We start from the raw sequence: 24,171 nt of genomic DNA on the forward strand, positions 1-24,171 counted from the left end.
ACATCCTAGGAATTTAAATGATATGACATTGCAGTGTTTATATAAGAAAGTATTAAACAGTAAGGAAGTCTGTAATTACAAGTTAATAGGAGTATGGTTTGTACCTTGAAAGGTATACTTCTTAAAGATACAAGATAGAAACTTAGGCTATGCTAAAGTGAATTTGTCAGTTACCATAAACTGTAGACAAGTCAAAAATTGAACTGTCCTAATGCTTTTGAAAACTTCAACATCTTTTAAAGCTTATTGTGGAAAATTTCAAACATATATAAATAAGGGGAGAACAGAATAATGAACTCTTTTTTTTTTTTTTGGCTGTGTTGGGTCTTTGTTTCTGTGCGAAGGCTTTCTCTAGTTTCGGCGAGCGGGGACCACTCTTCATCGCGGTGCGCGGGCCTCTCACTGTCACGGCCTCTCTTGTTGCGGAGCACAGGCTCCAGATGCGCAGGCTCAGTAGTTGTGGCTCACGGGCCCAGTTGCTCCGTGGCATGTGGGATCTTCCCAGACCAGGGCTCGAACCCGTGTCCCCTGCATTGGCAGGCAGATTCTCAACCACTGCGCCACCAGGGAAGCCCCAATAATGAACTCTTATGTACTCATCATCCAGTTTCAACAGTTGTCAACCCATGGCCAATCTTGTTTAATCTATTCTGTGCTCCCACCTCAGCAAATTTAATATATCTTATCACTTCATCTATTAAATTTCAGTATGAATAGCTAAAAGATAAGGACATTAAAAACATAACCTCAGGGACTTCCCTGGTGGCCCAGTGGTTAAGAATCCGCCTGCTAATGCAGGGGACATGGGTTCGAGCCCTGGTCCAGGAAGATCCCACATGCTGCGGAGCAACTAAGCCCATGCGCCACAACTACTGAGCCTGCGCTCTAAAGCCCGTGGGCCACAACTACTGAGCCTGTGCTCTAAAGCCCACGAGCCACAACTACTGAGCCCATGTGCCACAACTACTGAAGCTCGCACGCATAGAGCCCATGCTCTGCAACAAGAGAAGCCACCGCAATGAGAAACCTGCGCATCGCAATGAAGAGTAGCCCCTGCCTGCTGCAACTAGAGAAAGCCTGTGCACAGCAACGAAGACCCAATGCAGACAAAAATAAATAAATAAAATTAAATTAAAAAGAAACATAACCACAGTGTCATTATTACACACAAAGCCACAATTCCTTAATATCAAAATGCAGTCAGTGTTCACATTTTCTGATCTCAAATGATTTTGACAGTTTATTCAAATAGGGATCCAAACAAAGTTCATAAAGTGCAATTGGTTAATGTGCTTCTTAAATCTTTTACTCTAGAGGTTTTTCTCTTTATCCCTCCTTCCTTCTCCTTTTCTCTCTTTCTGTCATTGAATAAACCTGGTCATCTGTTCTTGAGTTTCCCACAGTCTGGATTTAGCTGATTGCAAGCCTGTACTATCCTTTATCATGTTCCTCTGTGTCCTTCATTTCTTGTAAATTAGAGCTAAAGTCTTCTACTTTTTATCCAAGTTAATGATTACTTTGGAACTACTGCACTGTCAAGATATACTTGGCAAATAGATGTGCAATATAATACTTCTATAATACAATTTTAAATTGTGCATCTTCACAAAAATAAAACCAAAAGATTAAAATGAGGCTGAGGGCTTCCCTGGTGGCGCAGTGGTTAAGAGTCTGCCTGCCAATGCAGGGGACATGGGTTCGAGCCCTGGTCTGGGAAGATCTCACATGCCGCGGAGCAAAGAAGCCCGTGCACCACAACTACTGAGCCTGCGCTCTAGAGCCCGTGAGCCACAACTACTGAGCCCACGTGCCACAGCTACTGAAGCCCACGTGCCTAGAGCCCGTGCTCCACAACAAGAGAAGCCACTACAATGAGAAGCCTGCGCACTGCAACAAAGAGTAGCCCCCACTCACTGCAACTGGAGAAAGCCCACGCGCAACAACGAAGACCCAATGCAGCCAAAAATAAATAAAATTTTAAAAATTAAAAAAAAAAAGGAATTATGACCATTCAAAGACAAAATAATAAAATGAGGCTGAATTTTAAATTTAGACTTTTAATGAGAGGTAGGGAAAACTAAAATGATGTACCAATATGCTAGCATGTCAATCTTCTGTAAGATATAACTGATATTGACTAGTCTTTAAATGGGAAAAAGTTGAGGGCATATCTGTAGTATAAAATACCAGTTCTCCTAATAAAGCCGGGAATAACTATGTCAGGTGGGTTTTTTGTGGTGTGTATTTTGCTTTGTTGCATAGGCAAGAAAGGAAGGCAGCTCTCTACAATGAAGTGAAAGAGAAGATACTTCATAATTTAGGGGTGAGGAAGTTTTTAGAAACAAACTACTGAAAGTGTGGTGAGACCATAGTTGACAGCAACTGTGTGTGTACTACCTGATTTGCAACCTTCATTTTGCACTTCATGGAATAACATGATTATTTGGCAACAAAACTAACACCTCTCCTTCAGGGGAAGGCAGAACTGCCTAGTTATATTCATGGTCCTAGAAGAAGTGGCCTTCTAATAGAATGTTAATTTCATGGAAAATCTAGTAAAACCACAGTTTACCTCAAACTTCATCAGCACAAAGTTTTAAGAAAAATTGGTCATGTTTATGGCAAGCATTGTCAAAGTTTTAAACTACAGGTCTGGTGCTACCCTGAATGCCTTGGACAACCCTCTTGTATCACTAGAACTGTCAATCGTCATTTGCTGCTTGCCCTCATTCACTAATCCATGATGTCCTCTTGGAAAGCCATCCCCACTTAAACAACTGATGCCTAGGTGACTAAGAGCTTCCCCACCACTCTAGCTGAGTAGCCCAGGGCTAAGCACTGATCCAAGGACAGCCTACCTGGAGGCTAATGAGACTGTGCACAAAAATCAGCTTGGCCAATCAAATTCTGTATAGAAAGATCTAAATTTTGAAGGAGGAACGACTGAAAAATAAAGGAGCTAGTCTGTAGTGTAGAGAGGAGTGAAGCCAACTGCAGCAAGAAGCAGAGGTGTGATGAAAGAGATCCTGTGTGTCCTGGGGAGTTGATAGAGTAGTAATAATCTAGAGCAGCAGCCAGCTTGCCTCTTCCAAACCCTAGGTAGCCTGTCAGTGAAATCCCTTTACCTTGAGGTAATTTGAATTTCCAGTTCTTGTAGCCAAAAAGCAAACTGGAACATGTGTCAATGTTTTTAATATTTAAAGGAAACAATTCGAAATATATCAAAAGATTACAAGTGAGCCATCCAAGTCAAATCAGTGGTTTTGGTGGTGTTGCAGCATCTTCTCCACCTGTGAAAATTGTTTATACTCATCCTTCAAGGAAGGTAGAGGGACTCTCGCTAGGGGCGTGGAGGTGGGGGTAGATCTCTCTAGGAAGGTGGTTTTAGCCTGGCTGCCTCTTAGAATCACCTGGGAAGCTTAAAAATTCTTGCCTGGCATCACCACCCACCCCACCCCCCTGAGCTTCAGATGATAGCTTTAGAACCACTGCTCCCCAGGAGATTCTGAGGTGGAGTCAGGGTTGAGAACCTCTAATCTAGAGACTATGGTATATTAGTCTGGACTCAGAAGTGAGAACTGAATGTTTTCTGCCTAAATCTTAGTTCCAGTTAACTGAGTGTCTTAACGTTTTTCACCCCTCTAAAGTGAATCCTCATCTGAGAACTGTGTGTGTTTAAGGGAAAAATTCTTACTTTAATGTGCTAGTTAGTGAATGGTTTGAGGTTGCTGTATTGCAATCAGTCTTCAATACTTTAGGAGTAACTTTCCACGTGTGATCAATTTAGATGTAGTGTTTTTTAAAAATAAATTTATTAATTTATTTTTGACTGCACTGGGTCTTTGTTTCTTCGCCCCTCGGAGGGAGGGGGTCTGGGGGGACTACTTTACATTGCAGTTGTGGTGGCTTCTCTTGCTGCGGAGCACGGGCTCTAGGCGCGTGAACTTCAGTAGTTGTGGCTCCCGGGCTCTAGAGCGCAGGGTCAGCAGTTGTGGCGCGCGGGCTTAGTTGCTCCGCCGCATGTGGGATCTTCCCCAACCAGGGCTTGAACCCCTGTCCCCTGCACTGGCAGGCAGATTCTTAACCACTGCGCCACCAGGGAAGCCCTAGATACAGCGTTTGAAAGCACAAATTCCACTCCATCTTGTTTTGTTCTAGTTACTTAAATTTAGCAGGTTTTATAGGCTGCAGGTAGGAGACTTGATTTGTTACCTTCATTTTAAGGCACATATGTTTGATGCTCAGTCTTAAAGCGTTTTACTAACGAACAGTCAAGAGTCACGTAGCTTTTACTTTTTAAGATTAGGCCCCAAAGCTATGTCTATTCGTTTAGCTTGCTATCTTACTACTACAGGCTGAGAAAAGCATGGTTTTCTAGTTATCCAGCGCCGCGATAGCCACGGCCCGGGTACCTGGGACAAAAGGAAAGGAGGCTCCAGAACAAGCTTGTCTTAACATGGGATGTTTCCTTTCTAGAACACAGACGGTACATAAAATGCTGAGTGCTCACTGTGTTTCTCAACTGTCTAAACCGAGCTGAACCCTCATGGGACGTGTTTGCCCCCTTGCCTTCCATCTTTTCAGGGCTAAAGTCTTGCTCTTCTTGTCGACAAAGTGTAGCAGCCACTTAGATAAAAGAGATGACCCAAACCAAACCGAATCTGTGCCATTAAAATGAGACTTGGCTATCAAGGTGGTGGGCATGCCTTTTTTTCTAACAGCCAAAATGAGGGGAGGGGAACGAACTATATGCTGCTACAAAACGTGAGGTAATATTTAAATTTGAAAACCAGGGCGGGGAAGGCTTTGCAGCTAAACGGCCAACCCTTTTCCGTTACTTGACTGGCTCCACGACCCCTCCCCCGCCGCCCGCCTTTCCGTACGCAAACATGGCGCCGCCCTCTGTGGCGTGGGTGGTGGTGGGGTGCCTCCCGGCTCCGAGTCACTGCCCACTGGGCCCTCTCCGCCGGCATCCGGCCGCGCCTCCCACCTTTCTGTACGGAGACATGGCGTCGCCCTGCGTGGGACCGGCGCCTCCGGGCTAAGAGCTGTCTCCGGCTGTCAGACGCTGAGGAGCGGCCGCGCTGGCCGCTACCCACCCGAGCCGGGCGAGGAGGACCGCTCGCAGCGCAGTGAGGGGTGCGGCCTTGGAGGGGCAGAGGCTGAACCGCCCTGCTCGCCGCGCATCCTCCCCGCCTCCGCCGCAGCGCCGGCCCCCGCCAGATTCCCGGCCGAGCGGCAGGAGGGAGGACGCCGACTCCGCTACAGGTGAGGGAAGCGGAAGCGGAGGCTGGCAGCCCTGCGGGGCCCGCACAGGAGGAACAAGGTCGAGATTACAGTCATTTCTTCTCCTTTTTCCGTCGGTCAGTTCCCCCCGATGTCGGGTGGAGGCGAGGAAGAGGCAGAGACGGCGGGAGGGTTGAGTCTTAGCGCAGCCTTTGTCCCACCCCTCGAGGCCGTCCTCCAGGCGCGCCCCGCTTCCCTCGCTTGCCCCCGGCCCGGCCACTCCCTCGCCGGCCCAAACAGTTGTTTACAACGGAATCCGGACGCTGGGCGTGAGTGGCGCTGAGTGCTAGGGGAGGTGATTCTCGCCGGCGCTGGACAGAGCTCTTTTCTTTTGCTGAAAGACCCTTTCTCCTGGGGAGTCTCTTGTGAGCAGCTTGGGCTCGGCTTGCGGCTCAGATAGACGGTCTTCACGGCAAGAGCGAGGGTCTTCTACCCCTCGGTTCCCTTTTTAGGCATAGCAGGGGGCTTGTTGAGTGAATGAGCACGCTGTACGCAGTTAAATGGTTCCTCGTTGCATCCTGTAGTCCTCTAATTATAGTTACCATTTGTGGGAAGCCTATTGTGCACCAGCTGTCGTTATGTACGCTCTGTCGTTTACACGTCCTCCAAACCCAAGAGGTAGGTAGCTGCATTTTACAGATGAGGAAGTTGAAGTTAACACTGCTAGTAAAGAGCCAGAATTGGAACCCAGCTATGTCTGAGACCAACGCCCATGCGTCCCGTTTAAACTGACATTAAAGAGATGACACAGCTATCAACAAATACTTAGTGGGTATCTGTTTGGAGGATATACTTATATGTGTGGAGCATACGTGGGGAATGTGGTTGGTCTGGCCCTTAAGAAGTTAAAAATCTAGGTGAAGAGTTTTTTAAAAAATAAGAACTTGTAATTTTACCATCTGACCCCAACCCATCTCTCCTTCTTCATCACCTGCTGCTTGTTCTTCTACTTATTTTCTTTTGCTTTCGCTTGTGCCCTTTGAGTGAAATGCTGCCCTTTGAGTGAAAGGCCCCCCTTTTCACCTCCAGATAGTTTTTTGTTTTTTGTTTTTTGTTTTTGGCCACACAGCCTGGCTTGCCAGATCTTAGTTCCCCGACCAGGGATCGAACCCGTGTCCCCTGCAGTGGAAGTGCTGAGTCCTAACTACTGGACCGCCAGGGAATTCTCTCCAGATGGTTTTTAATTGGGTGAAATCCTACTCTTTTCAAAAAGACAAGCTCAAATGTCACCTTTTCTGGGAAGGTTATCTCAACCTCCTTCCAGGCAGAGTTAGTTTCTCCCCCTGCTGTATTCCCCTAGTGATTTCATAATGCCATTAACGCTCAAGTTTCACTATATTTCCTTGTAAGAATGTCTCTCTCTCTCTCTAGACCATGCCTTTTCATCGTTCTATTCCTATTTAAATCAGGATATTTTGAATTGGATTTAAGGCAGTGATGAAAGCCAGATGTCTAATAACCATCCCTACAGGAGTTCAGAGAAAGGTGCAAACACTGGTGAGGTTGGAAAGTGACCTGGGAGGAGGTAGGCCATGAGCCGAATTTTACAAGGATGGGTTAGTTTACTAAACTTAGTATTAAAGACCTGGAAATCCTGATTTTCCTCCTTATTGCACAGAATGCGTTACTTCATCCTTCTGAGCTAATTCCCAGCATGTGAAGAGGATAAAATTAGAAGTGTTTTTGTTGGTCCTTTCTCATAGAATATGCTGGTAATGTTATCTTTTGGGTCTTGGAGCATTTCCAGAGCCAGATAGGATTTAGGACAGAGGAGATGGGTGTCTGGAGTGGGTTGCTAGAAGGTAGAAGGGAACTACAGTAAAGCAACCTTCATATTAATAATACAGGCCTGAAATGTCAATTCCAATAACTTCATTCTGTTTAATGGGGGTATCTGATGTTCAGATAATTATATCAAGTGATTCTTCTCTTCTAATGTACAGAAGAGAGTCTGCCCAAACCTCCTGAAAATAGTCAACATTTCTTTTGATCCCTGGATTAACATCCAGGTGTGTAATAAAGTCTGTTAGTGCTTATGAAAATGTTTTGTGATCTCCAAGTGCTAATAGTACAAATGCTAATTATTTTCAGTATTATAAATGCAGAAAATGTTGTGTCTTTCTTTGCCCTTATTTGGAAACACATTAAGAATAGAGAACTCTAGGGGAAAAAAACTTGACAAAAACCATTTATAGTAATTAAGAGGTTACTATTCCAGGCCTTTATTAACCAGGCCCAAACCAGCGTGTTAAGTGTTACTCCTCTTCAAATCAGCAACTAAGACAATTAAAATCCCTCCCAACCACATACATTATGGTTGTCTGCAACTTCCTACTTTACTCACCATTTTTTCCTGCTGACTGGCAAGGAGTTAATAAAAATAATTTGCCCCACACGTTTTTCTTAAATGCTTCATGAGATTCTGTCTTCTGTTTGTCATCCCCAGGTGTCTTATCCACATAATAGGATCAGGGAACCAACTCCTCAGCCTAGTGTATATTTACTTCGAAGCCCGATGAAAAGCATTATTTCCAGAGTTTTCCTATCACTTCTCAGGACTGAAAGTAAAGAATTTAAGAATTGAATCACTCTTTGATTAAAATAGAAGCAGGCAATTTATAGTGTTACCTCCCAACAGTTTAAGGTCCTGTGTTCTCATGACATGGTATTCAGATTGGGACAGAAGTATTCGAACTTGTTACTCTCTGAGGTACAGGTCCATAAATTTGATAGTTACAAGTGTCATTTTACAGGTGATCTGTTTAATCATTGAAGTAGAATATTATAGCTGGATAAGATTTTAGCAAGCCCTTTGATTTTTACAGATGAGAAATCTGAAAGCCAAAGAAGTTAAATCATTTGCCCAGAGTCACACTGCTAGTTAGTGTCAGAGCAAGAACATTTTGGTTCATTTTCTTTTTCCCCCTAGGAAAGTGAATGAACTTAATTGAGAATGTCTGAAAACCTTGACAAGTCCAATATAAATGAAGAAGGAAAATCAAAATCAAATGATTCTGAGCAAGGCCTTGAAGATGCTGTGGAAGATTCTGATGAAGCTTTACAGAAAATAAAGTCGGGCTCTCCTAGCACCCAAAGAGTGCAAAGACCTCACTGTAAGCACATTTGACTTTGGTTAGAAGCAATATTTTCATTGTTTTCAGATGATATTTTTATTATGCTTCCTTGTACATGTGGCCTTGAACTAGGTTCTAATAATATGATAACATTGCCAATAATTAACATTTTAGCATTAGCAACTGACAGCCTAGTCACTTGTGGGTTTTCAATTGCATGAGAAATTAAAATTTTAGAATAATGTCCAGAATATTCCTGCTTTCCTCCAGCCTCAGTGACATTCCAGTTTGCCTGAAATGCTCTGAGAAATAGGAAGGTTGAGTGCAAATTGCAGCTTTAATTAAAAGAGTGTTTGAAAAGCCCAAGGCAGGTCCCAGCCAGGACTGTGCTTGTGCAGGTTGAAAAAAAAAGTTTTTGACTGTGAGTGAGTTCACCACACCCTAACTTCACTGCCTGGGGGCTTAGTTCCCACGAGGCTGAGGGGATTCACTTTGCTAACTGTGTGTGGTGAAGTCATTTCAGATCCCTGGCAGGGAGCAGGCTTCGTAGATGAAAGGGTGGCAGTTTCCGCATGCATTCCCAGCGGTTGCTCCGACTCATGTCTTTTATTAAGAACACTCAAGGTTTTTGAAGTGAGTGCAAAAATGAAAGTTTTAAGAGGGGGTGTCATAGTCTAAGAATGTTAGTGTTGATGTTATCTCTTTAAAGTATAGATGATCAGTAATCCTTCATATTTGGAAGAAGTACAAACATTTTGGGGTTTAAGGTGTGTTTCTTTTAAAATGATAAAAGCCCCTCCCAGGTAATTTATTAGTCAACAAAGTATTCTTATAGCAAACATTGGTGGACCCCATTTTATTGTGGTTTATTATCACATAGATTTTGATCAGTATACTGCTAGGTCAAATTGTGTTCAGGGAAGGAAACATGCTGTTAATAACAGCCTATCATGCATGTGTTAGGCCTTGTCTCCAATATGTATAGTTAGAAACCATCTGTTTTCTCGTTTTTAAAATGAGGAAAATACACGTTATCTCTTAGGGTCGTTGTAAAGTTTAAATGAATTCATGTAAAGCCCTTAGAACAGTGCTTGGCACATAATAAATGCTCAGTAAACATTAGTTGTTAATACTACTGCTACTAACATGTCATCTGTTACATTTATTTACTTATTATAAAAAAAAAATTTTTTTTTTTTGGCCGCATCACACGCCTTGTGGGATTTTAGTTTCCCGACCAGGGATTGAACCCACACCCTGCGCAGTGAAAGCGCAGAGTCCTAACCACTGGACCGCCAGGGAATTCCCCCATCTGTTGCATTTAAAGATACCGAGGACTGATAGCTGTAATGTGGCTGTCTATGGCCAATATGGTAGTTTTATCACTTGCAGTTTCTGGTAAAGAAGTACCTTTGGTTTAGATCTTCAGTTGTTCTTTGATTTATGTCCTTGTCTTTGGCATCCTGTCAGTTTGATGGCATGATTCCAAATTAATGTCAGGCCAACACTAGACTATCTGAAATTGTATATGGTTATGTCCTTAAGGCAACTTATCCTGGGACCCATGATCAAGAGTTGGGGAACCCAGGAGCAGTCAAAAAAGTGTATCAACATGTGTGTGTATGTGCATTTTTCTAGGAAGAAGGTCATGGAAGCTTTCATTAAATTCTCATAGAGATCGATATCAAAATGAGGTTTAAAATCAATGACCTAAAATATTGTTTCTGGCTTTCTTGCTCTTTCTCCTTGTAGTAATAGGTAGGTATAGGGCTGTGGACTCCAGTGGTAAAACTAAGACCCCATAGTCTGGGGACCAGGTCAGGAGACATCACTGCCTGCATAGAGCATAAATAAGAATTTATAAAATATGAAATTAGCTGTTTGCAGACATTTCTCCCAAACTGAATTTATAAGTAACCATAAAATCACATCTGGGATTCTACAAATTAAAAGCAAAAAGATAGCCTTTAGCCTTGCAAACTATAATACAGAGTAATGTTTTAAGGGTAGAACTGCTATTGGTAACTGTGATACTGTGATTTATAATAGGAAATACATGTTTGGTTTTTGTCCTGTTCCTGGCACAGAGCTGCTAAACTATTGGAATTTCCTAAGTGATGAGAGCTAGAAAGATGGCTTTTGTTATGCTGACTTGGAAAGCACCTAGGTAACCTAACCAAAGGATGGCAGCTTGTTTGCCAGGGGACTCAACCTTGTGATTAGAGGGTTGGAACTTTCAGTCCCACCCACGCACCCCCCACCTCTGGGGAGGAGGGTGGAGCTGGAGGTTGTATCAGTTGCCAATGGCCAATTATTTAATCAAGTTTGCCTATGTAATGAAGCCTGCATAAAAACCCAGAAGGATGGGGTTCAGGGAGCTCTGGGTTGGTGAAGACGTGGAGGTGCTGGGAGAGTGGCACACTGCTTCCCCATACCTTGCCCTATGCACCTCTTCCATCTGGCTGTTTCTGAGTTACATCCTTTTATAATAAACCAGTAATCTAGTATGTAAAATGTTTCTGTGACTTCCATGAGCTGCTCTAGCGAATTAATTGAACGCAAGGAGAGGTTATTGGAACTTCCCATCCATAGCCAGTCTGTCAGAAGCAGAGGTGACTTGCTACTTACTAGCCATGTCATTTTGGTTACTTAACCTCTCTATGCCTATTTCTTTATCTGAATGGGGACAATAGTAATTCACTGTTAGTTCAAAACTAGTTCATGTTACTAGGACTGTTAGAGGATTAAATGAGATACTATTTGTAAAGCATTTTAGAACGGTGCCTGGTTCATAGGAAGCAAAATAATGTGTTTGTTTAAAACAAATAGACTTATTTTGATAACATTTAACATCAGTTTATGGTAAAAACTCTCAGCAAATAAAGAAGAGAACATCCACAAAATATAAAAGGACATTTAGAGACTCTTACAGTTAACATCATACTCAATGGTGAAAGAATGAATGTTTCTCCCTGTAAGTTTGAGAACAAGACATGGATATTTACTCTCATTACTTCTAATTAAAACTGAACTGGAGATCCCAGCCAGGCAATAAAAATAAATAAAAGGTATCCAGTTAGGGGAAAAAAAAAAAGTGACAATCTGTACTTGGGACTGTTGTCTGAAGTGGGGGTGGGGGCAGGGGGCACAGTCTTGTAGGACTGAGCCCTTAACCTGTGGAATCTGATGCTGTCTCCAGGTAGATAGTGTCAGAATTGAGTTGAATTGTACGACACCCGTCTGGTGTCAGAGAATTGCTTGGTGGTGTGGGGAAAAAACCTTCACCCCACTTCCCCTGCATGTAATGGAATTTGGGTTCAGAACTTTTAGTAACAGATACAGAATGTAGAAAAAGGTCAACATCATCATTCCTCTGGTTCTGACCAGTCTGGGGTCTCAGCATGCAGTTACCATCCTCCACCGGGGTGGGGGCCTTAGTTCCTGCAGAACTCAAAGATATGTATCACATTGTTACGCATATCTTACTAAATTACTGAGATCTGTTCAAGAGCAAGCACTGTGGCCAGGCTTACATCACAGAGTGGCTTAGGTCAAAAATGGCTTCTTGGGACTTCCCTGGTGGCGCAGTGGTTGAGAGTCTGCCTGCCAATGCAGGGCACACGGGTTCGAGTCCTGGTCCAGGAGGATCCCACGTGCCGCGGAGCACCTAAGCCCGTGCGCACCTAGAGCCCATGCTCCATAACGAGAGAGGCCACCGCAATGAGAGGCTCGCGCACCGCGATGAAGAGTGGCCCCCGCTTGCCGCAACTAGAGAAAGCCCTCGCACAGCAACGAAGCCCCAACGCAGCCAAAATAAATAAACTTATAAAAAAAAAAAAAAATGGCTTCTTATGTCAAGAGAGTCATGCCTGGTTCTTCTTCTCTGGAGACCACCTACCCTATCTGCTTACAGTACTTGGGGACTATGCAGACATCCTGTTTCTGCTTAAACTTCAACTCACTGATTTTAGCCTTTGCCAATGATCTTGCCTGCACCAATATTACCCTTTTATTCTAATGGTGATTTTTTAAAATTGAAGTATAGTTGATTTACAATATTGTGTTAGTTTCCGGTGTATAGCAAAGTGATTCAGTTATGTGTATATATATATATATATTTTCAGATTATTTTCCTTTATACATTATCACAAGATATTGAATATAGTTCTCTGTGCTATACGGTAAATCCTTGTTGCTTATTTTATGTATAATAGTTTGTATCTGTTAATTCCATACTCCTAATTTATCCCTACCCCTCTCCCTTTCCCTTTTGGTAACCATAAGTTTGTTTTTCTGTGTCTCTGAGTCTGTTTCTGTTTTGTATACAGACTCATTTGTATCATTTTATTTTTTTGGAGTTTTTTTTAATATACTTTTTTAAAAAAATTTATTTATTTATTTATTTTTGGCTGCATTGGCTCTTTGTTGCTGTGCTTGGGCTTTCTCTAGTTGCGGTGAGCGGGGGCTACTCTTCGTTGTGGTGCGTGGGCTTCTCATTGTGGTGGCCTCTCTTGTTGCGGAGCATGGGATCTAGGTGCGCGGGCTTCAGTAGTTGTGACTTGCAGGCTCTAGAGAGCAGGCTTAGTAGCTGTGACGCACGGGCCCAGTTGCTCCGCAGCATGTGGGATCTTCCCCGACCAGGGCTCAAACCCCTGTCCCCTGCATTGGCAGGCAATTCTTAACCACTGCACCACCAGGGAAGTCCCTTTAATATACTTTAATTCTCTGCTCACAATGCACCTTTTGCTCTAGCATTTAATCACCTAGTTGATCAGTAAAAGTTGCCATATTCAGATGAAAAACATCAATTGTTATTCCAGTTAATATTTCCCATTTAGCATTTTAGTTTATTAAATCAGGTCCTTATGAAATTCATTAGATAGATGCGTGACACCGAGTTCTTACCTTTCTAAAGTGCAAGACCAGACTGAATTATGGTGTCCCTATATTTAGTTAATCAGTCAGTGTTGATTGAGTGCACACTGTGTAGCGGGAGTCCAGCAGTGAACCAGGCACACATGTTCTCTGTCCTCCTAGAGCTTGCAATCTAGTGAGGAAGATACTGTAACAAACCATTTCCACACAGTGTAATATGTTCAATAGATAAGCTTTACCCCTTGCTTCACTGTACTCAGTCTATAGTATAGCTCTTTGGGTGACATTTGCCATCTGCCCTCAATAAATGTCCATCCACTTGTGTGACTGGAAGCATCTCTTAGAGTGTGTAGACTTTTCCGGTCCCAGAACCCCTTAGTGAAGAAAGGTGAGAGTAAGCCATTCTGAATTAGACCTTCATTTTATTTTGGAATCTGTTTGCCAGGCTCCCAAAGGGCATGTTTAACTTAATGAGGTTTTCAGTTTCTGTAACAGAGCGTCAGTGCACAAATGCTGTAACAATTTAGCGACAGTTTTTTAAAATATTTATTTATTTTTGGCTGCGTTGGGTCTTTGTTGCTGCGCACGGGCTTTCTCTAGTTGCAGCGAGCGGGGGCTACTCTTCATTACAGTGCGCAGGCTTCTCACTGCGGTCACTTCTCTTGTTGCGGAACATGAGCTCTAGGCACGCAGGCTTCAGTAGTTGTGGCACGTGGGCTTCAGTAGTTGTGGCTCGCGGGCTTTAGAGCTCAGGCTCAGTAGCCGTGGTGCACGGGCTTAGTTGCTCCATGGCATGTGGGATCTTCCTGGACCAGAGCTCAAACCCGTGTCCCCTGCGTTGGCAGGCGGATTCTTAACCACTGCGCCACCAGGGAAGTCCCTACTGTACAGTCTTTTGTATCTGACTCTTTCACTAGGGATAATGCTTTTAGGATTCATCCATGGTTTTGCATGTGTCAGTAGTTTGTTCCTTTTTTATTGCTGAGTAGTATTACATGGTATAGTTATACTACAGTTGTTTGTCCATTCTTTTACTGACACTTGGATTAGTTCCAGGTTTTGAATGTTATGAAGAAAGCTGCTATGAACATTTGAGTACAAGTCTTTACATGGCCATATGTTTTCAGTTTTCTTGGGTAAAGACCTAGGAATGGGGTTGCTGGGTCATGTGGTAAGTGTATGTATGTTTTACTTGATAAGAAACTGAGAGACTGTTTTCCAAAGTGACGCAGCATGCGGGATCTTTTTTTTTTTAGTTGTGGCATGTGGACTTCTTAGTTGTGGCATGCGGACTCTTAGTTGTGGCATACATGCGAGATCTAGTTCCCCAACCAGGGATTGAACCCGGGCCCCCTGCATTGGGAACAGAGTCTTGAACCTGCTGGACCACCAGGGAAGTCCCTCATTTTCTTAATAGAGTCTTCCACAGAGCAAAAGTTTTGACTTTTGGTAAAGTTTAATTTATCAGTTTTTTCTCTTACATTTTAAGCTTTTTGTATCCTATCTAAGAAATTCTGTGTAATCCAAGATCGCAAAGATTTTTGTCTGTGTTTTCTCTTAGAAGTCTTACAGTTTTAGCTTTTATATTTAGGTCTGCAGTTCATTTTGAGTTAGTTTTTATTTATCATGTGAGGTAAGGGTTGAGGGTCATTCTATTATTTATAGATTTCTAATTGTTCCAGCACTATTTGATAAAAAAACTAATCTTGCCTTATTGACCACAAATATACATATGTATGTGTGTGCACCAGTCTATTTTTGGATCCTCTGCTCTGTTCAGTTCGTCTATATGTCTGTCCTCATGCCAGACACACACTGTCTTGATTATTAGCATTATAGTAAGTCTTGAAATCACTTAGTATAAGTCCTCCAACTTTATTCTTCTTTTTCAAAATAGTTTTGGCTTTTCTAGGTCCTGTGCATTTCCATACAAATTTTAGAATCAGTCTGGCAATTTCAACAAAAACTTTGCTGGGATTTTGATTGGGATTGCATTTTATCAGTAGATCATTTGGTAGAAATTGACATCTAAATAATACTGAGAATTGAAAAGATCTGTTGGGCCTTGATTTTAGATATTTATTGCATTTTACCAGTATCCACAAAGCTGATATTCTTTATTAATTTTATTAATATTCTCTGGAAATGCTGAAAAAAATTTTGTGAGTTTCCTCAACTTCCCCTTATGTGAGTAAATAAAGATTTTTACCAGACGGAATATGACCAGCTCTTAGATTTGATTCCTTTTTCTGGTGAGCAAAAGAAAAAAGTAAAAGAAGAGGGAAAATAACTTTTCACTAACCTAGGAAGATCTTTACAACTATTAAACCCGGTGTAAACCAGTGGCATTTTTATCTCATTTTAAGCCCAGATCTTATCACCATTACATAAAATTAATATAATCATCTTCTAGGCCAGTGCTTTTCAAAGTGTGATTTCTGAAACCATCAGTATCAGCTGGAGTCTTATGAGAGATGCAGTTCTCCAGCCCCACCCAGACAGGCTAAATCAGAACCCTGAGAGGGGGCCCAGCAATCTGTCTTCATAAGCCTTCCCTGTGATTCTGATATAAGCTAAAGACCTGCTATCATGGACTTCTATAAAAAAGCAAACAAAATAACCCAGCTTTATTGAGATATAACTGATAAACCAAAAATGCAAGTATTTAATCATAGACTTTTTAAAAGTAGGAATTACCCTTTGTTCCTTGGCTTAGAACACCTGGGGAGATTGGTGAGAACTTTTTTTATGGAAGATAAATCTCAAACTTTATCAAAAGAAAGCGAAGAACAGAGACCAGTTATGAGGCTATTGCCACAGTTGACACAGAAGTAAAATCTGCAGGACCTGGATAGCAGCGCAGTGGAAAGGGAGAAGTCAGAGATGACTCTGAGGTTTTTGATTCAGTGAGCCTGCATTCTACAAATTCTTGTGTCACACACTCTAATTTGTTCCTTTGTCAACTTCAGAATTCTTATATTGTCCTAGTATCCTGTACAGGGTAGTGGTTTTAGCACTGTTTAAACAGCACCTGTCTCAAGGCTATTTTAATTTGGGGAGACTCGTTCAAGGCACAGTGCTAACGATGGAGCAAAGTGTAAACTGCTGATGGGAACAAAAGAGAAGATCCTAAATCTGGTGTCTTTTTTCCATTTAGGGTAGACAGGAGGCATAGGGATTAGAAAATAAACTCTCAGCTTGCTGGGAAGGTGATAATCAGTAACTTTAAAAAGTTTTTCTAAGTCTTAGTTTACTGTAATCATTTTCCATTGACCAGTTTTGGCAAAAAAAAAAAAAAAAGATGTTTTGAGTATTGTAAATGATCTGTGCTTTTAGGATTCTAGGTTAAAAGAAAAAAAAGAATATGAAATAGGTAAAATTCTATTTGAAATTGCCAGAATATTTTCATAAGTAAAGGGATAACTGAAATTTTTAGCTGGTACCAGAACCACTACCTTCTCCTTAATTTAATAGAAATCCTAATCTAGAGGAACAGACCTCTTACACTGGGTTTTTGTTATAGCTAGTCCTCCTCGATTCGTGACAGTAGAAGAACTTCTAGAGACAGCAAAAGGAGTCACTAACATGACCATAGCCCATGAAATTGTCATAAATGGAGACTTTCGGATTAAACCAGTTGAATTACCAGAAGACAGGTAAGGCGGTTACTGAGTTATCTTGTTTGGTAGAACAAAGCCATTTCCCAGTTCTGGAAATGTTTCCTTCACTTGATGTCAATATATTCTAATATATTTTTCCTTTCGTATGTTGGTAAAATATATTCCTTATCCTGGGAATTACTAGAGTTCGATAGTAGATCTCAGGACCACTGATCCTTGACAATGTAATAAAAGGTCTGGAAACCTCCTGTGGAAGTCTTGCGTGTCAGCTTCTTCCCACTCCATAGGGTTTAGCTGCCTCCTCTTGTGTGTTCATTGCACTGTCTCCTTCATTTCTTCTTTGTAACTATCACATTTTACTGTAGTTGTTGGTTTACTTGCATTCTTCACCAGATTGTAAACTCCTTAGAGACAAGGACTATGCTTTATTCTCTATCCCTACCTAGTGCCTGGCACATATCATATTGAATCTAAAATTCTGTTGATTGTAAGGTGCACCTTTTAAAGATGGATTGTCGCAAGAAGGAAAAAACATTGCCCGTTATAATTGTGAAAGTACCATGAAAAAAATCGGGATTCTGTTGACAAAGGAGGAGCGATGGCTGCTGGGTCAGCAAGCTATAGTGTCTCCCGCATGAGGCTTCTGAATATGACTTGACAAACATTTCTTATATGTTCTGCAAGGATAGTACTTTTTCACATTAATCATGAAGAATTAATTACTTGTTTTGCTCTCATGACATAAAGACTGGTTTTCCTGAAATGCTATATATAAGTTGTTATATCAGTAGTTTGGTACCTAATTGAACAGTTGTCCAATATGTCACATGGGAATAGGATAATTTTAGGAAACAAACTTAAAGTTTAAAGTCTTAAACTACTTAATCATAAACATCTTAGGAAACTTGCTGGTATCGGGGAACTTAAATTAACAGATCTGAACTTTCCAGTATTCTTTTTATCATATGGCACTGTTATGGGCTGTTATTTGGACTAACGTCACCTGTCAAATCAGTTAAAAGTTATTCTGTCCAATGAGGTACTCATTGAAATAAATCACTAACTAAAAATAAGTATGTGATTGGTTTAGGTATATCTGGGAAATCTTTCCCTCATCCAAATAATTTAAAAAAATTTTCTTACCCTAAACCTGTAGAATTTGTGCTTTTGAAAGTAGTTTGAGGCAATAATATTTTATTTGCTTTTGCTTTTTTTTCCATTTGCCTCCAGCTTGGAGAAGAAAGTAAAGGATATTGTACATAAAGCTTTTTGGGATTGCTTGAGTGTCCAGTTAAGTGAAGACCCCCCAACTTATGACCGGGCCATCAAGCTTGTTGGTGAGATTAAAGAGGTGAGGCGAAGAGCAAGTCGTGGTGCTTTCTTCGTGTGTTAGGAGTATTTATTCAACCTCTCTGTGTTACTGTGCCAGAAGGCTTTAATGATATTGAAGGATAAGGATTTTAAATTGCTTGCTGAAATGTGGATTTAGGGTATTTGTGGCTTACTGCCCTTTAAAAATTTTCAAAGAAGCTGTGATAACCTGAGGGCATTACTCTTCTAAATGAAAAGAAGGTTCATATTTTTGAAAACAGAATTATTTAAAGAAAACAAGTTATTTTATAAAATATAGATAATTTATAAAAATTTTAATAAACACCTTCAATAAATAATGACCAAAAAAGCGATTCAGTCTTTGGGATAGAGAAGGCATTAAGTGAAAGGTAGAACTGTTTTTGTAACACCTTTAGCAACAGTTTTCCAAAGAAGTAATGTGTCTGTGGAAATTGCCATCTGTCGTTAGCTCACAGGCACACACTAATTAATGTGGGGTTTTTTTTTTTTTCACTTTTAACAGTTTTTTCTTACTGCGTCCAGTTGATTGCTACCTAGAGCTTAAATGGAAGCTTAAATAGCTAGTCTAAATGATTTGTAAACATGTTTTTCTGTCGATTTGTTGAATAAGAGGTTAAAATGTGTGCACCATTACGATAACAGTTGGTAAGCCCTTATTGGAATAATTGTAAATTCCTTTACATATAATCAAAAATGGCTTCTGACTAGGAAGCTTTGATTAAACTTGGCTGTGCTCTCTTGTAGACACTCTTATCTTTCTTGCTGCCTGGTCACACTAGACTGAGAAACCAGATAACAGAAGTCTTGGATCTGGATCTGATAAAGCAGGAGGCAGAGAATGGGGCCCTGGACATTTCCAAGCTGGCAGAATTCATTATTGGCATGATGGGGACACTGTGCGCACCTGTTCGAGATGAGGAAGTGAAGAAACTAAAGGACCTTAAGGAAATAGTGCCCCTTTTCAGGTATGGGCACTGTGTTAATCACCTTCAGGGCACCTAAAATACAGAGCCTATTTTCAGAGTTAGACTTCCTCAAGTGTAGGTATTCATGAATTAAAAAAAAAAAAAAATTAAAAAGCAAATATTTTGCTGTGCTCACTTTGGCAGCACATATACTAAAATTGTAACCATGCAGAGATTAGCGTGGCCCCTGCGCAAGGATGACTCGCAAGTTCGTGAAGCGTTCTGTATTTTTTAAAAATAATGATTATGATAAGAAAAGGAGGGAGGGATGGAATGAAGGGAGGGAAGAGAAAGGGAAGGCTGAAAGGAAGGAAGGAAGGGGAAAAAGACAGTGAACTTGAGACTCTGGGTGAGGTTATAGTCTGTATACTCTTTAACTGGTTGAAGGCAGGTCAAGGTAAAGACTGATAATTAGCATATGTTTTAAAAATGTTAAAATTCAAATCCGTTTTTTACTAAAATCAATATAAATCCAATGAAACAAAAAAGCATGAAATATTTTTAAAAAAGCAAACATTTTGTAAACTGTAGAAAAGGAGAAAGAAGGAAAAAATTCACCCATAATTTTACCACACAAAGGCACAATCACTATTGTCATATTGATATATAAATTTTTTTAAGTTTTTTTTTGCCTCAGCATTTTATTTTGAAAAATTACAAACCTACAGAAAAGTTGCAAAAACAATACAATCAACACTCATACAACCCTTACATAGATCCACCAGTTTTTAACATTTAGTCAGTTTGCTTTATCTTTTTATATATACACTGAGTATGTGCACATTGAGTATGTACGTATGTATGTATATTTTTTCCCCTGAACCTTCTGACGGTTAATGTCAGATATTATGACATTTCACCCTTAACTATTTCAGCAACTACTTCCTAAGAATGTGGATATTCTCCCACATAATCAAAATACAACCAGGACATTCAAGAAATTTAACATTAATATAATCCTATTAACTAACGTTTAGTCCATGTTAACTTCCTTTAGTCTTTTGAATGTTTATTTTTAAATGTATACAATTGTGATCAAATTTATATAATTTATATGCTAATATCGGCAAAGGATTGACATGATGCTGCCTGAGAATTTGACGTTTGGTTAACTGCTTAACTGTTTTCCTGTAAACAGATGAAGGTGTTATGTATCAAAATACTACTAGGTAACATTGCTTATGGGGAAAATGACCTCTAACTGGTAAATTGCATCTAGACAGAAAGAAATGATAATGAACTATAAATACTCGATGGCACATCATACTTGATGCTTCCGTGAGTGGGGAAACTTTTATAACTGGGCATGCCCCCCATAGAGACCCTAGAAGGCATGCTGTGGAGATTATGAGCTTTTAAGTCAGGGTGCTCCCACATTTCTGAGTTGTCTGTTCATGACTGTATTGTAACTCTTCTTGAAGAGGAGTGCTTGGTGCCGCCCCGTTGGCAAGCTGTGTGAATAGATGGTGCCAAACCTGTGGCTTATTGTCGTCTTGTGAGTCTGACTTCAGCTGAACCAAAGAAGACCTCCCGGTGGGCACTGCAAGCCTGACTTTTTTTTGTTAACATTACACCCTAATTATTTCACTTATTTTTTCATTGAAAGTATCATTGAGATAATTATATATTCACATGGAGTTGTAAGAAATAATACAGTACACTTTATCCAGCTTCTCCAAGTGGTGACATCGCAAAACTATCAGAACCAGGGTGTTGACACTGATACAGTCCACTGATCTCTTTTAGATTTCCTGTATACACATGTATATGTTTATGTATAGTAACTTTTATACAATTTTATCACCTAAGTTTGAATATCCACCACCACACTCAAGATACTGAACAGTTCCAACACCACAAGGATCTCTTGCATTGCCCTTTTATGACCAACTTACATTACGTTACTTTTTTAAACTCTCCATAAGCATTTTCAGTGGCTGCAAAATATTCATTCACATAGATATGATTAACTGTTTCTCTGTTAAGATGGACAATTAGATTATGTATAGTTATTTAGTATTTAACCCTGCAGTGCACATCTCTGCACAAAACTTTTTTCTTTATTTTAGGTTATTTCCTAAAGATAGGTTCTTAAAATGGGATTACTGTGTCAGAGGATGTGAACAGTTTTAAGACTCATTGCATGTTACCAAGTTGCTTTCCAAAAGTTTTATAAGTAAAAAAAGTTTAATCTCTAGCCTTCTTGATATCATTATGCTGTCAATGTTCATTACATAGAAAAATGCCCTTCATTGTCAGGTTCCCTCAGGGTTTAGAGAGAGCATGTTGCAAAGACTGCCTAAATATAGTTATTGATTTGTTCATTCATTCAACAAGCTCTTACCTCTTATGTGCTAGGCACGGTGCTAGACATTAGAAATAATATAGTCGGTAAGAGCTCAAAATCAGCCAAGTTAAATGAGGAATTCCTTGGAAGAGAGTCCTCTGGGGAAATAGCTGGTAGCAAACTCAACCTAACTCAGATTCCTACTGGAAAGAGAAGGGACTGGGGAAAGTGGTAACCTGGGAGTATACACCCTATCTGAAGGAGGCCACGGTGGCCGCTTAGTGCCAGCCGACTGTAGTCGTGATGGAGTTTGGGCCCGGGTTGCCAGATCTTTTGATTTTTCAAGAGAAGCTAGAAATCCTGGCTTTTAAAAACACTGTGAGCATAAAACATGATTGTGGGTTACTTCCAGTCAGTGGTCTGCCACTTGGCAGTCTCCAATAGTCTCTGGTTTCCAGTAGGTGGATTTAGGGGACTTTGGGAATGCTCAAAGGAGAGGCAGAACACCCTCCAGAAAGTGGGCTGCCCCACGCATTTGGGAGAGGGACAGAGTGGCAGGCTGAGGGGCCCTGAGTTGTTCCTCAGATGTGTATCCTTTCCCATACATATCACCTTATGTGTGGGTGAATTTATTCTGTCATACGATGTTCAGTCAGTCCCAAAGGGCATCAGGGGACTGGGAGGACATTTGATCCTGTTCTTACCTCTGTGTAGGACTACACCTAAACCTGCACCTTGGGTTCTTATCCACCTTCTGCAAGTAGGTCACTTAGCAGCTCCCGACCTCTGGTAAGAGTGCTGCTGGTATGTGACAGGCATGGTATGGAAGGCATCCTCGGCATTGCGTCACGTCTGCCCATCGGTTACATTCAGAGTGTGAACTAGCAATTATGCCATGAGAGCTAGAGCATAAAACCTGCCGTGAACATGTTAACCTGTGTGAGCATGGAGACCAGGTGGTGAACTCTCTGCTCTTAACCTCCGGTCTGGGGCCGTCCTTCCTTTGCGGCCGCCAAGAGCGCTGACCCAGAGCCAAAGAATGAGCTCTGGGCCTGACAGGCAGTGGGGGAAGTGATGTTTGCCTAGGGGCAAGGGTGGGACAGAGAGCAGCTTAAAAATTTGCAGTCCTTTCTTCTAAATTTGTTTTTTTTAATCTGCGTTCTCATGGCTTCTCCAACTTTTCTTGCCACCCTTTCTGAGATTAAAAAACTGTCTCAAATCAGCTCACTTCATTTTTTTTAACAGCAGTGTTTACTTTTACAAGTGCCCAGTGATAAATCCTTTTATCTCTTTCAGGGCAATTTTTTCCGTGTTGGACCTAATGAAAGTGGACATGGCAAACTTTGCTGTCAGTAGCATTAGGCCACATCTCATGCAGCAGTCAGTTGAATATGAAAGGAAGCAGTTTCAAGAGTTTTTGGAGAAGCAGCCAAGTATGTTTAATGTTTTGTGGTGCCTGTTCGTTGTCTGTGTTTTTTCATTTTAGTGGCTGTAGCTTGCCGCATAATGATATTTTCAAAACAAAATGAGAATTTAGTATGAGAGTGAAACCATGCACCTCAGATTGGGACTTGAACCCACGTGCTGGGACTCAAACCCAGCCAAAACCCACGGTCTTCCAACTGAGATCACACACTTGGTTTCAGGACTTAATGAAGCTCAGGTTCTTGATATCTCATCGCAGAAAGAATTCAGTGAGAGACAAAGTGATGGGTAAGAAGTGGATTTATTTAGAGAGAAACACTCTGCAGACAGAGTATGGGCCATCTCAGAAGGTGAGAAAGCACCAGGGTATGGGGTTGTCAGTTTTTATAGGGGTGGGTAATTTATAGGCTAATGAGTGGGAGGAGTATTCCAGCTATTTCAGGAAGGGGCGGTGACTTCCAGGAATTGGGCCACCACCTACTTTTTGATCCTTATGGTTGGCCTTGGAACTGTCATGGCACCTGTGGATGTGTCATTTAGCTTGCTGATGTGTATACTGAGGCACAAGGTCTAGTGGAAGTGTCCGCCATCTTGGGCCCATTTGGTTCTAGTCAGTTTATGTCATGTCCTCGGGCTATGTCGTTCTTTCAAAGGTTGTGCCCTGCCCCCTTCCCTCCTGTTTCAGGAGTAGTCTAATTTGAAGACAGAAAAGCACAAGATGTTAGGCCCTGAAAACTTAGTTGACAAGCAAGAGAACTATAAGTAGGAGAGGAGAACAGAAATTTAAAAAAAGAAGTCCTAAATTAAATGGGTTTTTATGAAGACACCAGTTTGAGGTGAATTGTATACTTGGCCTTGGTTTTAAAAACATGACAAACTTCTTAGGACTATTTAGCTCACTTTTCTCCCCTCTATGAGGTACGTCAAGAAATTTCACTTTGCTTCTCTTCTATATGCATAAATCTTCTGGTTTCGTACCCAGAAAAAGTCTCATTTTTATGAACCTCTCAGATGACTGCAGGAAACAGATAAATTAGAATCCAAACTATGTTTCATTTCTAGGGTGCTTTTTTGGTCTCTGCACTGGCAGCTGATGTTCTAAGTGAATTGCAGTCTTCAGTTCCAATTTATTACGAGTTCCGTTTAGCCTCTAAGTTTGTGGGTCACAAAATGAAAATGGCAGTCTCTGGATAGATTGTGTTGCCTGACCAGAATCAGGTCAGCAGTTGCTCATCCAGCCCCAGGCAGAGAAGTTGGAACTGGTCCTGAGGGCCAGGAGGAGTCAA

The 24,171-nt window shown here is 41.2% G+C and overlaps 1 protein-coding gene and 1 non-coding gene across 9 annotated transcripts in view; both read left to right on the forward strand.

Annotated features, from left to right (window-relative positions):
* The first annotated feature begins 4,953 nt into the window (after nucleotides 1-4,953).
* Nucleotides 4,954-24,171, forward strand: part of TCP11L1 (t-complex 11 like 1) — a 31,924-nt gene continuing 12,706 nt past the window's right edge. The window contains exons 1-7 of one of the 8 annotated variants that reach the window (XM_059931350.1): nucleotides 4,957-5,326; nucleotides 6,658-6,811; nucleotides 8,216-8,399; nucleotides 16,759-16,891; nucleotides 18,086-18,206; nucleotides 18,953-19,173; nucleotides 22,757-22,893. In XM_059931350.1, coding sequence (XP_059787333.1) covers nucleotides 8,240-8,399; nucleotides 16,759-16,891; nucleotides 18,086-18,206; nucleotides 18,953-19,173; nucleotides 22,757-22,893 — 772 coding nt within the window. In that variant the 5' untranslated portion in view covers nucleotides 4,957-5,326; nucleotides 6,658-6,811; nucleotides 8,216-8,239. Of the gene's footprint in view, nucleotides 5,364-6,657; nucleotides 6,812-8,215; nucleotides 8,400-16,758; nucleotides 16,892-18,085; nucleotides 18,207-18,952; nucleotides 19,174-22,756; nucleotides 22,894-24,171 lie in introns of those variants that run through there. The other 7 variants (XM_059931352.1, XM_059931353.1, XM_059931354.1 and 4 more) reach the window with 7 other exon arrangements.
* Nucleotides 19,302-19,405, forward strand: LOC132371198 (U6 spliceosomal RNA). Its single transcript, XR_009504818.1, has one exon. It is a non-coding gene; the product is annotated as a U6 spliceosomal RNA (small nuclear RNA).

This window comes from Balaenoptera ricei, chromosome 8 (assembly GCF_028023285.1).
Source record: "Balaenoptera ricei isolate mBalRic1 chromosome 8, mBalRic1.hap2, whole genome shotgun sequence".
NCBI lineage: Eukaryota > Metazoa > Chordata > Mammalia > Artiodactyla > Balaenopteridae > Balaenoptera > Balaenoptera ricei.